Here is a 15453-nt window from a genome sequence, read left to right on the forward strand (position 1 = left end):
GTGGTCTGTTGAGCTCTGAGCTCTATAACAGGATTATTTAGGGAGTAAACCACCAAATTGATCCCTGTCTTTGTAAGTCATTCTCAAATTAGTCCCTGCTTCTATTAACATTTCAAATAGTCTCTGTCTTTTTCAAAAGTTTGAGAAAAACAATGATTGGTTTGAAATATTAATAGAATCGAGGACTAATTTGAGAGTGACTTACAAAGACGGGGACCAATTTATGGTTTACTCATTATTCAGGGGTTTAAATCTAGATTAAACGTTTATTAGAGTCTAATTGTATAGAAAACAAAAGCAATTGCGCCAAGTTGAGAATTGAGACTTAGGGGCACATTCTATTGCAATAATAGAGATAAGGTACATTAGTTATTCAATGAACAGGGAAAAAAGTTGCTCCTAAATGAGATCATAGGGAGTACTTTATAAGACGAAAAATCATAAATGATTCCTGGATGTTTGAATATCAATCATTCAAACCAAAAAAAAAAAAAGGGAAGAAAAATAGTCCATAGTTTTATAATTTATGAAACACACTTTAGGGATAATTTTTTAATTTATGAAACACACTTTAGGGATGAGCTCAAACTTAAAAGTTTACCCAATTTAGTCAGTATTTGGCTGAACAATTTTGAGTGTTGCATAAAATATATTCTTGCTAACAAGGGCTATAATAAAGGATATTATAAAACTAAGAAACAAAAATTTAACATAATATCACCACTAAGGTCCGATGTAAGTGGTATAAAATTAAAAAAAAAAATAGAACATATCCCTCCTTCTAAAAATTAAATATCATGAGAAATTAAAAAAAAAAATGTTTACTAATTAAATAAAGTAAAGAAATAATAACGAGAAACACATAGATAATATTCCTCCTTCTTCTGATTGAGGAGTTGTTGAGTTAGAAGAGATCCTTCCTTCTTCTGGTTGGGGAGTTGTTGAGTTAGAAGACATAAGTAATTGACTGATTTGATACTTGAGTTGTTTATTAGGAGTAAACAAACCGTAATGTCTCTCTGTTTCAGCAGGTCCTTTTTTATTTTCATCGAACATGGCAAATAAATAAGTTTCTAATGCTTGATTAGGTCTACTAATAGTCCCATTAGAAACATGCTTAATTAAATTCTCATAGTAGATTTGTGCATTTTCAACTGATGCAGCAACATCACCATGAGAAGGCCATCCACTTTCTGATATGACTACTTCCAAATTAGCACCTCCAACTTTCTCAAGAGCTGCATAAAGTGCTCCTAATTAGTTGCTGATGAAATACTATTGGCAATTGATTTGATGTCTTCATTAGGGACTCCAATGACAAGTTCTATGTTAGATTTCCTTAGAGCCTCCAAGGTTACTTGAAAAGGGTCATATATTCTCATTCTTTCAATACCATTTGATTTGTAAAGATCTATTACTTCCTTTGCAGGAGGTAAGTTGTTTGCCACTCTCCCATAGCATATTCCAATAGATTGTGCTCCTACATTAAATTAAACAAATACAATCAGATGAATATGTTTGTGATTTCAGTAAAAGGAATAAATTTTAAATTTCATCTCGAAAAGAAAAGAAAAAAAAAAAACTATTTTTTTTATTAACATGTAGCGGTGTCATTGAAACACTTGATTATGCTAAAGAATCAAAACAAAAACAAAAAACATAAATTAAATTAAATAAAAACTAAATTTCGCTCGTTTGTTATGGGACAAACATACTTTAAAGAGATAAAAATCAAAGAATGGATTCTCTTATTTTACAAGGTCGTAAATAGCAATTTCATATTTAGAGAAACAAAAACAACAGAATAAATTTTACATGACCAAAAAACAAAAGATGATCATGAACAAAATATTTAACGAATAAGTTTTACATGACTATTTGTCAAAAAAAAATAAAAAATTCATGACTAAAAAACAAAAGACGCTCAAATTCTTCTTCTAAAATAAAAATATTAACTCTTAAATTTAAATTAAATAAAATGCCCACACTATATTCTTTTATTTGTTAGTGTGAGATTAAAACATATAACTTTTATTTCCGTGAACTTAACTCGGTTGGTAGGGATAATACATAATATATACAAGATTTGATATTTGAATTCCAAACACCACAAAAAAAACATATAACTTCTTTTTGTATTTTCTATGGACTTGAAACAATTTTGTTTTATAAATATCAACATAAAAAGTTGCTTGAAGGAGACACATAGAAATCAAAATTAGACAGGATACGTACCTATAACCGATGTCTTCAACCCAATAAGAACAATAAGCAACAAAATAACCATATTAAAAGACATAGAACTTGATCAACAATAAAAAGATGGAAGGTAAACCCTTCTTATATATTAAGAGGGTTTTTGTTTTCTTCAAATTGATACAACCCACGTGTCTATATATAGACACGACCTTAAGCTTATACATTAAAATCGTAACATATCTTATAAATAATTTCTCAATATTGCAAGACATGTCTTATATATATTTCAAAAGAAAATAAAACATTACACTTAAAATAAAAATAAAAAGAAAGATATATTATGTTATGATTAAAAAAAAAGAGAGATCTTAATACCCACAAGAGCGAAACAAATATTATAATTATAATAAAAAAGGAGATAATTTTAATTTTTGATTCAAATAAATGTGATTGATTTCCTCATAAAAAAATCAAATTGATAATAAATTTTGAAAAAGTAATAGTTTTTTTAAGGAAGTAATAGTTTTCTTATAAAACTGAAATTTTCCATGAAATATATTTTTAAAGTGAGATGATTTAGGGGGGGTATATCATATAAGAGGATGTACTCCATATAAATAAAAAACAAATCACTAATAATATCTGAAAAAGTAATAGTTTCTTATAAAACTTAAAATATTTCCCTAAAATATATATCCAAAGTTTGTTGTGGATAATAAACTGAAAAAATATATATACAATTTGTGACCGATCAATTAGTTAAAGTCAGTTTTTTTATATATTTTTAAAAAATAAAAGTATTTATAATACATTAATTTCAATCTAATATAAACTTAAGAAAATTTAATGACATCAAATTCATAACTAATATATATATATTTTTTTTTTATATTACTGTTAAATGTTGATATCTAACTCATTTTTTCCGCATTTCAGACATTGTACTACATTTTTAACTACCAATGCATTAAAAAAATAGTACTTCACTTCCATATTTTATCCAAGAAAATTCTTATCACTGATACATAAAAAAAAATGTTGGATTAATATTTATTTGGTGAAACTTGATTAATGTTGTGTGTATCTGGAAAGGTGAACTTTTATACGTTGCTTTATTATGCTTGTATGTTTGATGAATAATGTTGAGGCGGAAATTTATTATTGGATGATTTAATTAAGTGTTTATGGAATCATTGGAAAATGAACATGTTGCTTTACTTTCATTTGATTATATATTATTTGTGAAATATAATCTAATCTCTAGTGGTCGTTCGGTTGACCACCATGTCATTTTTTTGAATGGCGTAGGTGATTTGCAGGATTGAGGTGATTGCTTTTCTTTGATGCTTGGATGCTTCCTCGTTTTATTTGCTTTCGCTTAGAGTCTATATAGGCTCTAACGTAGAGGTGTCGCTCTTATGACTTTGTCTTTTGATACCGTTTTTTGGCAAATGTTAATTATATGATGAGGATAATTGTATCATGGTGATGAATGTTTTGTGGAGTGACACATGACATGTTGAGATTTATTACTCTTGATTTTGAGGATTTTACTTGTGATGAGATATTTTGTATGTTGATTGTCTTACGTTGCGAATTTGAAATTGAAATTATGCATGTTTAGAGAAAACGAAGTTGTAACATCTTGAGCAGAAGAGATAGAGAGAAATTCAAACCGAACTTATCAGAAAGCAAGAAGCTTTGGAGAAAAATATGCAGGAGCAACACTTAGAGTCTCTAAGGAAGCAAGAAGAGCTAGAAAGAAATATGAAGAAGCAACATGAGGAGTCTTTGGCTGAGCAAGCAAAGACAAATGCTGGGATTGCTGCTCTCTTGGAGATGATGAAGAATCAGCATAAACCTTAAATCCTTAGTTGCACGCCCTTCAATTTTTTCTTATGTTTTATTATTGCTTCTAATATATTTATGCTTCTCATACAATTTTTAACTTAGTGCCTTAACTGTTTCATATATATATATATATATATATAATTTGCATTCGTTGCTTATAATAATGTTTTATCCAATCTTTTCTTACTCTTTTCATTATTTTTGTTGATGAGAAAAGGGGAGTAAGACATATAAGTATTTAGGTTGAGTCCACTAAATACATTTAAAATTTAACTTAGGAATCAACTTCTTACCTCTTAGCTTATGGATTTAATGTGATTTCATTATGAGTGATGCGTTATTTAATTATTTTGGATTTAAAATGAATTTAATTAACTTGAATTGAACTCGGGGAGTTTACAAAACTCACCTTAAGAACTATTAAACTTAGGGAGATCTTACAAACCTCAGACCCTAAAGTCAACTTGTTAATTAGATTAACAACAATTGACTATTAATACTTGTGTTTGTCATCATAAAAAAGGGGGAGATTGTTGGAACAAAATGAGTTTAAACAATGTCTCTTAAGTTTTGATGATAACAAAGTATTAAAAGTTCAATTAGATATGCTAATATTTGTTCAAGCGTGCAAGATCACAAACTAAAATTTATGTCTTAAAACAAAGTATTGGCCCCCAAAGTAGAAAGATAGAGGACCAAAAGTGGAAAGATAGGGGCCAAAAGTGGCTTTGGGGGCCAAAACTGCCAAAGATCCAATACATATGAGGCTGTTTTATATTTTAATTAGTTAGGAGGTCAAAATCGCAACTTTTGAAAAGATAGGGGGCCAAAAGTGCAATTAAACCTATTTTAATTTAAATTAGACTTTTTATATATGCGAAATAAATCAATTGTACTTTCCCCATTTTCTTTATTTCTTTCTTCTAGCCACGTTTTCACAGCTCACTCACAACATCTCAATCTCTCTCTGTGCCTGTTTGGCTGTTAATAATACACTCCCAAAACTCATTTTTAACTCTTTTGCTTTTTCTATTTTTCGGTAATTAAATTTAAAAAAGTTACATTTTTCCGTGACCCTTTATTTAGATTTGTTTTGGGTTTTGAAGATTAACCAAAAACCAAATTAGAAACTGAATGGTGAAGATTGGAGCTCGTTTTTTAGGTATGCTATGATCCTTTTTATTTTCCCCAAAAGGGTATTATGTATATTTAAAACCCTTTGATTTTGTTTCTTATGAAAAGATTATGTTGTAATTTGTATTATTAATGTTAATTTGATTAAATAATGGTTTTCCTAAACTGGCGAATTCTTGATTCTGGTTTGTTTGTACATAGAAGCTGTTTTTGATTAAGCTGATTATGATGTTAGTTGTCTCCATCATGTATTCACTTGTTCTTTATGAGTGTTATTTCATTCAGATTCAGATACCTTATAATTTACTAATTTTGAAGGATTTATGCATATAAAGTTTAGACAACTTTTTTATTGTTATTGCCTATTTCGTTAAAGAATCTTTCTTTAATTTGTTAGGGGTCTATATCTATCTATTACTATTAACTTTAATGTTGTGCTGTTTCCACTTGGTGGGGTAGTAGTACAGTACTACTTTACATTATGCTGAAAAATAATTAGCATTTGCTTAATTTTTTTCGGTTACAAATTGCACCTGGTACCTCTGTCGTTTCGCTGAGTGAGTTTGTTAAAGAGTAAGGTTTAAATTATGAAGCACGGACACAGACACCAAACACGGCATTGATGCAGATAAAATTTTGAGAAAATGACATAATTCAATGTAATCACAAGTGTTGGTGTCGGACACGACACGTGTCAGACACCATGACATGCCTTCAATCAGAAGTGTTGGTGCAACAATTCATTCGACCTTTGTAGTTTGTGTGAATAACTTGATAATCAAACGATACATGATGTGAAAATTATACTTGTTCTTCTGTTTAACAGCTGTTGATGTACAGTTTTATAAATAATAATTGAGGATAAAATCCAAAAGTTGTTAAGTTTCATTTTTTTCATTGTTATGTTACAAACGATACATAAATCTTTTGAAGATTTTTTTTTTTTTTTTTTCTTCTGTCCTTCTTTTCTCATACTAGTACCTGAATTTATGTTATCCGACGACTCAATCATGGCTCAAGGCCAGCTTCAATAATGTTTAGTTGTCAATTAGCACCAATTTGTACTTTGTGTGTTTCATTTCATATCTTTAAATAGGACAAGCCTCTTTATTTAGATTTTACTGAATTGAATTTTTATACTAATCATTATTGGGAAGAAGAATCCTTCTTTAAATATTAATTATAAATGATAGTAGGAAGAACCTATTATTGCACATCTTTTTTTATTTTTTATTATAATTAAATGGTTAATAAAAATTCATACTTTGTTATGCTTTTGATAACGGCAGTTCTTAGTGCTGTCTCCCTTACTGCTCCCTCTATGCTCCCTGGTTTTGCTTTAGGTTGCTTCATGTGTTTAACAGTGTAATATTTATTATAGCATCATTTATTTTATTAATTTTCATTGCACTGTTTGTTTTAACATCCATTGAACATGCAAGCTGTTTTTCCATTTCCATTTAGAACTCAAAACATTTATTTTAAAAAGTCATGTTTGCTGGTTCATATCTGCAACTCATTTTTCGTCAATTATATGATCAATATTTTCAGAAGCTCAACGGTTGATGGACTGCTACTCCAAGAGTAGTGACAAGAAAACATTGAAGAGGTGGTTTTTTATCGACAAAAGAATATGGTGAAGTCGAAATCTGATAAAAATATTAGTTTCTTATCAAATTGTTTCTGTGCGTGTGTTGGCTTGCTAAACCTGGATCCTATGGACATGAATCCAAATCATATTCCGTTCTCACGTATACTGCTCTGATAACAAACTCAAGGCTGCATTTCAATTTGTTGCCTTATTCCCATACCGCTGCAACCTTTCCGCACGGTATGCTAATGAACATCCCAGGGAAGGAAGAAGACCGGAATTTTTTGAAGATGTTTTTTCTTGTGGTTGGTTGGATGCCATGAAATCATCTTCCGCTCCACCGAAGAATATAACAAAGGATGTTAATCACGGTTTCGTATCATCTGAAACTGATCCTTACTCTAACTGGCTGGTATCAATACTCCCCTATTTCAATTAGTATCCGAGTTCTGCAGTTTTATGATGGTGTTATTTATTTTTATTGCCTTTATTTTTGTTCATTTTGCAGCTAAAATATCCATCAGGAGAACTTGCATCTTTTGATCAAATTAGGAACTTCGTAAAAGGCAAAATAATTGCACTGCTTTTGGACTATGATGGAACTTTTTCACCAATTGTGGATAATTCTGACTGTGCTTTCATGTCGGACAATGTATGTGTGAGATATTCTACTCCATTTTAGTGTCTAATTTCTATTCTTCCTACAATGATTCTGATCTGGTAAGGTCTGCAGATGTGTGCTGCTGTTAAAAAGGTCGCAGAGTATTTTACAACAACAATAACTTGTCTAAGAAGTCGTGACAAGGTAGTTAAAAAATTCTATCTAACAATTTTTTTTCTTCCTTTCTCCTTTCTCTTATCGATTTAAGGATAAATGATTATTTTTGTACAACCAAATTGAGACAAACTTTTGTGCCAATTTTTTCTAGTGGTTAACGCAGTTCATTTACCACGAACTTGGATGTGGTTTAACTATAATTTTCAGGTGTTCAACTACATGTAGAATTGAACCCCTTACAAATAGTGTTTAGTCACATTCAAATTCATGGTTAATGAATTTATGTTGGTGGTAAATGAATTTTTTGACTCCTGTTGCATCCATTAACCATCTACTGAACGTAATCAACCACATATTTGGACCACCTTAATCACTTAGATTGTTATCACCAAAGTCGTTAAATTTTAGTTGTTCGAATAACACAACTGCTATTAAAATGCAATTGCTCACTACCTGCAAACAACAAGCTTCCTCGTTCGTTGCTGTTTTTTATTCTAACTAGCTTTCCTACTGGTTCAAGTACATGAATTTGTAGGACTAACGGAACTCTATTACGCTGGTAGCCATGGAATGGACATCATGGGCCCTGTTACACAATCTCTATCACATAACCACCCTAATTGCATCATTCAGTCTACATACAAATAGGTTCCTGCTACAGGAACTCGATCCTGGCCAAAAAAATGGCAAAAGCGGCCCAGATCAAGGTCACAGCTCGTTTGGGTGAGGAAAGCACGTAAGATCGTGCAATCCTACAAGCTGGGACTCGATCCTGGCTACCTTGATGATAACATTTGTTTAAGAGTTTGTGGATTGGGATGACCTAATCTTAGGTGCCAATTGAATTGAGCAGTACAAGATAAATGTTTAGATACATCAGTAGAGGACTGTATACCAGTGCTAGGACTAGAATTAGAATTAAAACAGGAGGCGGGACTGGCTTGAGCTGATGGAAGGAACTTGAGATTTGGAAACTCATAGAGGCCATCTCTGCAAACTTGACCATGACACTCACGAGGTATAACAGGTTGAAACTGTTGATTGAACCTATGGTAACAATAGAATGCAATGTGCCCAAACTTAAAACAGACCTGACACTGAATATTGCCAAAACGTCCTCCTCCACTGCTACAACCTGAATTAGGATAGCCAGAACCTGAAGGAGTAGATTCAGAAGAGGGAGGCACAGTTTGGGATACAGACATGTCACCCGTAGAAGGTGCAGATGTGAGATTAATCGACACTGAATCAGTGCTTGCAGCTTTCTTGAACTTTTGAAGACGCATCTCATGAGCCAGAAGCAACGCCTCAGCTGAACCATACGAAATTTACTTTCAATAGCATAAATTACCGGAGAAAATTCTTGAGAAAGTCCCAAAATCACATCAATGTGTTGCTGTGAAGGAACATGATCTCCTACAAAAGCAAGTGCGTCAACTAGCGCCTTGATGCGTGGCAGATATTCAGCAATAAAACGACCTTCAAGAGAAGCTGAGTGAAGTTCTGTGCGTAACTGTCGCGCCTTCGCACATGTGAGTTTCTGGAAGTGTGCAGGAATACGATCCCAAAGTTCATAGGAGTGAAAGCAACCAAGCACACGATTAAGAATCAACGACGAAAGCGTTGATTGAAGCCATGCGAAAAGCCACTTACATTTTTTGATCAAATTAGGAACTTCGTAAAGGGCAAAATAATTGCCCTGCTTTTGGACTATGATGGAACATTTTCACCCATTGTGGATAACCCTGACTGTGCTTTCATGTTGGACAATGCATGTGTGTGATATTCTCTTCCATTTTACTGTCTAATTACTATTCTTCCTACACTGATTCTGATTTAGTAAGGTCTGCAGATGTGTGCTGCTGTTTAAGAGGTGGCAGAGTATTTTTCAACAACAATAACTTGTCGGAAAAAATGTGACAAGGTAGTTAAAAAATTCTATCTAATCATTTTTTTCTTCATTTTTCTTTTCTCTTACCAGTTTAAAGATAAATGATTTTTTTGTTCAACCAAATTTAGACAAACTTTCGTGCCAATTTTTTCAAGTGGATTACGCTGTTCATTTACCACGAAATTGGATGTGGTTAACTCTAATTTTCAGGTGTTCAACTACATATAGAATTGAACACCTTAAAATAGTGTTTAATCACATTCAAATTCAAAGTTGTGAAATTATAGTTGTTAAAATAAACAACTTCTATTAAAATGCATTTTCTCACTACCTGCAAACAACAAGCTTCCGCATTCGTTGTTGGTTTTGATTCTAACTAGCTTTCCTACTGGTTCAAGTACATGAATTTGTAGGACTAACGGAACTCTATTACGCTGGTAGCCATGGCATGGACATCATTGGCCCTGTTAGACAATCTTTATCTATATCACATAACCACCCTAATTGCATCATTAAGTCCGCAGACAAGCAGGTACTGTGGTCAATGTGTCTACATTCTTCCAATTATGAATATCTCTTCGAGAATCTTAATAAATTGATATCTCTCTTATGATCCAATTACAAGGGAAGGTTAATTTATTCCAACCTGCTGCTGAATTCCTGCCAATGATTAATGAGGTGGATACTACTATTATTAATCATTTTTCAATTTTCTTTCTTTATTGTGATGTTATGTCCTGATCAACTCATGTTTGTGCAGGTACTTAACTCTCTCTCATTGAGTGTACACAAGACATTGAAGGTGCAAAAGTTGAAACCAATCAATTGTGTATCTGTACATTGCCTCAATGTAGATGAGAAGGTATAGGCTTATGTTCTTATGTTTAATTTGAAAAAATTTATGCAACATTGATTATTACCCTTTTCATCGACATTAAGTTACGTTCATATTTTTCTTTTTTCGATTTTTTATATAGTTGGGATTTGGTGGGGTGTCGAGTTAACGATGTTCTTCAGGGCTTTCCACGTTTGCGGTTAGCTCATGGTTGCAAGGTACTATTTTAAGGGCCAATTTTTTACTCGCTTCATTAGGAGAATAAACTAACTCAGTGCATTTAAAGGTCGTTCCCTCTTTTGTAGGTTTTAGAGGTCCGACCTGTGATTAACTGGGATAAGGCAGAAGCAGTTACATTTTTTTTACTCGAGTCACTTGGTGAGTTTATTTCCCGTTTCTTTAGTATATGGTTTCTTTTTTCTTTAAGATCAAAGTTCTTTGTTTTGTGCAGTATATGACATCAGAAAATATTGTTTTTAGGACTTAACGATTGCAACGATGTGCTTCCTATATTATCAGCAATGATCGGATGGATTAAGATGCATTTAAGGTAATATCTAGCTTGCAGTGAGGATTGTGTGGCTTCCACTTGTTTGCGTGTATTTTAACTTACTGATATGAGATGAAATGTAACAGGCTTTGAGAGAGGGAATTAAAGGCCTTCAGAACCAAAGGAAAGCAATGCAATTTACTCTTGTCGTGATTCATCAGAGGTATTTCCCAGTTTTTAACTGAGTTCATACATTATATTTTGGGTTGAATAAATTTCTCTGTTCTATAGATTTGTAAAATAGTGTTTTTTTTCGACTTTAGAATTGCTTTCATGATCTGATAATTTGATACATATATTCACGGAATCACGGTTTATTCCATGCCTGTTTGGCTATACGGTCAAAACCTTGCAGAAGGCAAAATTATTATCTATTCATATATTTTCCCTGTGCGGTTAGCTTTATTCTAACGTTAAACTAGGTGATAGAACCCCAAACAGAAGATTAAGGATTTAACGCATAAAATGCTGACTAAAGGAAAGTAATGGAGAATGTATGATTATGATATTTGTGGAAATGAAAAGTACAATCAGTGGATTAACATTCACACTGCCCATAAGCTCCGCAGTAAAGATTTCTCTCACTGCCTAATCATCCCTCTAAGTGGGCCCTAAACATTTTGGCCCAGTACATATTAGAACCTATCACTAGGTCTGTCCGTCACCACTACCTTCACCTACATCAAAATTATATATATCAATATCATTCAATTCCCTCCTAGGTTGATACTTTCGTTTTTGAAGCATTGAGAGAACATCTCTCATTGAAGGCCTATTGGCTCTATGTCTGCTTGTGCAAAGCAATGCAATTCTAAGCATGTTTGTCATTTCTTTCTTCACTGAATCACGATCTGCCCCAGCATTCTTGTCCAATATACCATCAATTCCATCTTCAGTCTTTAGTTTGGAATCAACCCAATCCACAATGTTCTTACCTTCACCAAATTCTTCATTCAATGCACGTTTTCCACTTATAAGTTCCATTAAAACCACTCCGTAGCTGTAAATATCAGTTTTCTCATCAACTTGGAGTCTTTCAGCATTTTCTGCAAAAATGAAAAAAACAAACAACACCATTTTATTATTACAGATGTATTATTTTGGTTGTACAAGAACAATTTAACTGATTCAATTACACCACACCTTAACATATATAACATCCATCAAAGTTATGTTCATGCTCTCATTCACTTCATATATCTATGTACTCTTTATATAAGATAAATTAATAATGCATGCACATAATGAAAATGGAATAACAAGAAAGGAACATTTCTTGATAAATAACAATAATAAAAATAATCAAAGTGGTGCTGACCTGGAGCGATGTAACCATGGGTACCAATAATCGTAGACTCAAGCTCATCTATTTGAATTAACTTGGCAATACCAAAATCAGCTACTTTCGCTTCCATCTGACCGTCCAATAAAATGTTGCTAGGTTTGATATCCCTGTGTACAACCACAGGATTGCAGTCATGATGAAGATAACTGATTCCATGTGCCACACCTAAGGCTATCTTATACCTAGTAACCCAATCAGACACATTTACCATATTATCCCCATTATTCTCTGCATGCAAAAACTCATCAAGGTTGCCATTTTCCATGTAATTGTAAAGCAACATTGTCTTCTCCTTGTTACTACAACAACCTAACAATCTCACAATGTTTCTGTGTCTCACGTTTCCTCCCAATACACCCACTTCAGCCAAAACCCCTCTCCTCTTGATAGTACTGACTGTATCCTGTTTCGTCAATATTACTTTGACGGCTATGATTTCACCGCCTGGCATCACTGCTTTGTGAACAGTTCCTGTTGATCCCTTTCCAATAATGTCAGCGGTCTCCATACGCTCAAATAAATCATCTACGGTGAAATTTAACTGCTGAAACGCTGTGAACTCCCACAGCCCGTTTAGGTATCGTAGGTTCCCTAATTTTTGTGGAATTTTTCCATTGAAATTGTTGTTGCTTAGATCAAGGAATGTTAATTTAGGAAGCATGGTAAGGGTTTGTGGAATTGGCCCGTTGAGTTTGTTGTTTTGGATTCGAGCCCTAGTGAGTGAAGTACAGTTGTTGAGTGACGATGGAAGAGTATTGGTAAAGTTGTTGTCGAAGAGAATCAACTTAACCAAATTGTTTCCTTTGCAAATATTGATGGGGATTGAGCCTTGGATTAGGTTTGTGGAAACATCTATTCTTTGTAGCAACCCGTTGGAACCGAGTTTCGGGGGTAGTCTACCAATGAGTGAATTGTTGAAAACTTGGAAAGTGTTGAGTTTTGGAAGCTCACCAATTCCTTGTGGAATTTCACCTTTTAGCTTGTTTAGCATGAGATTCATCCATCTTAATTCCTTCAGCATTGTTATTTCTGATGGAATTGAACCAGTTAGTTCATTATCCGATAAATCAAGATGTTGTAGTGATTCCAACTGGCCTATGTTTGATGGGATTTCGCCGCTTAAGCGATTCTTGGAGATATACAACTTTTCAAGCATGGTTAAGTTTCCTAGCTCAGGAATCACTTGACCAGAAATATTGGACGATGAGATGTCTAAGTATTTGAGATTAGACAACATCGTTAATTCCACTGGTAGTGTTCCTGAAAATTTGTTGTATCCAATTTCCAAATGTTGCAACTCTGATAATAACCCTAGTTCAGGTGGTACAGAACCTTCCAATGCATTACCAGCTAAATAGAGGAACTTTAGTCTTTCAAAGTTTCCATAACTTGCTGGGATTGTGCCATTGAAATAGCTCTCACCAAGGTTGAGCTTCTCTAGAAATGGAAATCCGGTGAGTTCTTCAGGAAGAGGGCCTATGAAGTTATTGCTATAAGCATTAAAGATTCTTAAGAATCTTAGTTTTGAAATTCCCTTTGGGAAAGTTGAGTTGAATGAGTTATGGCTTATGTCTAGTGTTACAAGCTCTGTGAGTTGGAAAATTGCTGCTTGAAAACATCCATTGAAGTCATTTCCACTTATGTCCAAGTGAGTTAAGGTGGTTAGGTGGCGGATTTTGAGCGAGATTATGCCTGTAAGGTTGAGGTTAGAGAGGTTTAGGGAAGTAATTTGTGTTGTTTTTGGGTGGCAACTGATTCCTCTCCAAGAACACCAGATGTTGTTGGAGTTTGAGGAAGTGTTTTTCCAATCATTGAGATGGTTTAGAGGGTCAATGAGGGAGGATTTTATTGAGAGGAGGGTGATGAGTTGATGGGGAATAGTTGTTGTGGCAGAGGAAACTAGTGATAGCAACTGTGTTTGGGAAAAGAAGGAGAATGTGAAGAGAAAGAAAAGAAAAGGTTTCATTGTTGTTGAGATAATGGAAGAGAACAAGAAATATGGAAGTTGGGTGGGAACACAGTAAGAGATTAAAATGCAATATATATCTGACAGGGAAGAGAAGGAGCAAATAATTAAGAAGAGAAAAGTAATGCTAGTCTCTAGTAACTTATTTAGATTTTTCTCTTACATTTGAATTTGTTGTTATTTTGTTTGGATAATGACACAACACAATGAATGTACTTGCTATTATTTATAAATTAGGATTCTGTATTTTTTTTAGCAGATAAAATGTATGTATATATCCTAGAATTCACAATTTTGTTTTTGTTATCTAAAATTATGAGTTTTATTTGTTTTTAAAATTTAAATCACCATTGCTCACATTATTTTTATTGATGATAGGGTCAGTTTTACAATAGTGCATATCCTTTGATGGTCTGTTCAACAGGTTTTGTTGGGTTATTTGTGTTGCAGGTCTTGTATTAGATGTTGTGTGGCGCAGATTGTGATTCTGGTGCGCGGTAGGTATCATGCAGCGGATTTCTTAGCGTTGTTAGGCCGGCCTGTAATCCGTCCATCTATTTTAAATCTACTCATTGGAACTTTGATACCAATAGCTAAATTTCGATGACTTTGCGAGGTATTCAGCCAACAGAGGATATTTCATTTTGACCAAGTTAGATGATGTATTGTTGGGAGGCATGGATGCAGAGTTTGATCATATGATGATTTGGTGGTGGACATGAGAGAGACTCAAGTATTACAATGTGTGTCTAATAGTAGTATTGTCTACAATGACAGGTTCATAATAAATGTTTTTTTTTTTTATGTTGCACTACCACTTATAAGTGGCTCCAACCAAACTATACAAATTCATGCACCTTCTATATATGGCTCCATCCATCTACACACATTATCACATTTGTGTTATACTACTATTAGAAAGAAATTGCTTAAAATATACATTTTTTATTTGATACATTAATTGTTTTATATATTTATTAGTCTTTTAACTTAAAATAGTTGTTTTGTTTAGCTCTTCACTTTATAGTACTAGAAGAATGTTTATTTCTCTTTGCTTCATTTTATTTTTATAAACCAAGAATTATGAGGGTATGAAGTGATAGCATGTGAAACTTTTCCTCTGTTTGCTGTGTGTTCCAATCTAGTAATTATTTCTGTTTGCTGTGTGTTCCAATCTAGTAATTATTTCTCTTTCCTTCGATTTGTTTTTTAAAGTTTAATTGACTTTTTAGTCCTGTGACATGTACTTTGTTTTGTTTTTAAAAGTTTAATTGACTTTTTAGTCCTGTGACATGCACTTTATTTATGTATAA

At 33.1% G+C, this 15453-nt stretch overlaps 1 protein-coding gene and 1 long non-coding RNA gene across 4 annotated transcripts; one reads left to right on the top strand and one right to left on the bottom strand.

Annotated features, from left to right (window-relative positions):
• Window positions 1-606: 606 nt before the first annotated feature.
• Window positions 607-2287, bottom strand: LOC25491902 (glucan endo-1,3-beta-glucosidase). The gene is made up of 4 exons (XM_024780469.2): window positions 2236-2287; window positions 1394-1480; window positions 1008-1238; window positions 607-668 (listed from the first exon to the last, which is right to left on the bottom strand). The coding sequence occupies exons 1-4, from the start codon at window positions 2285-2287 to the stop codon at window positions 607-609; spliced, it is 432 nt and encodes a 143-aa protein (XP_024636237.2).
• A 5821-nt stretch (window positions 2288-8108) lies between these two features.
• LOC120580187 (uncharacterized) lies at window positions 8109-15109 on the top strand. Of its 3 annotated transcripts, XR_005645872.1 has the most exons (11): window positions 8109-9328; window positions 9406-9477; window positions 9843-9976; window positions 10070-10122; window positions 10205-10306; window positions 10422-10497; window positions 10585-10657; window positions 10760-10829; window positions 10916-10992; window positions 14591-14637; window positions 14765-15109. It is a non-coding gene; the product is annotated as an uncharacterized lncRNA (long non-coding RNA). The 3 variants fall into 3 exon arrangements; XR_005645870.1 differs by having other exon boundaries at window positions 8111-9328; window positions 14591-15109; XR_005645871.1 differs by having other exon boundaries at window positions 8111-9328; window positions 10075-10122; window positions 14591-15109.
• The last annotated feature ends 344 nt before the right edge of the window (window positions 15110-15453 follow it).

Source organism: Medicago truncatula, chromosome 4 (genome assembly GCF_003473485.1).
Source record: "Medicago truncatula cultivar Jemalong A17 chromosome 4, MtrunA17r5.0-ANR, whole genome shotgun sequence".
NCBI classification, from domain to species: Eukaryota; Viridiplantae; Streptophyta; class Magnoliopsida; order Fabales; family Fabaceae; genus Medicago; species Medicago truncatula.

Bases quoted from the DNA above. Each gene is read 5' to 3' on its own strand.
- LOC25491902 (XM_024780469.2), bottom strand. From the start codon at position 2,287: ATGGTTATTTTGTTGCTTATTGTTCTTATTGGGTTGAAGACATCGGTT. The intron at 1,481-2,235 runs GTACGTATCCTG...AATTTAATGTAG, and splicing joins GTTGAAGACATCGGTTATAG to GAGCACAATCTATTGGAATA. The intron at 669-1,007 runs GTTTGTTTACTC...CCTTTATTATAG, and splicing joins TGAAACAGAGAGACATTACG to CCCTTGTTAGCAAGAATATA.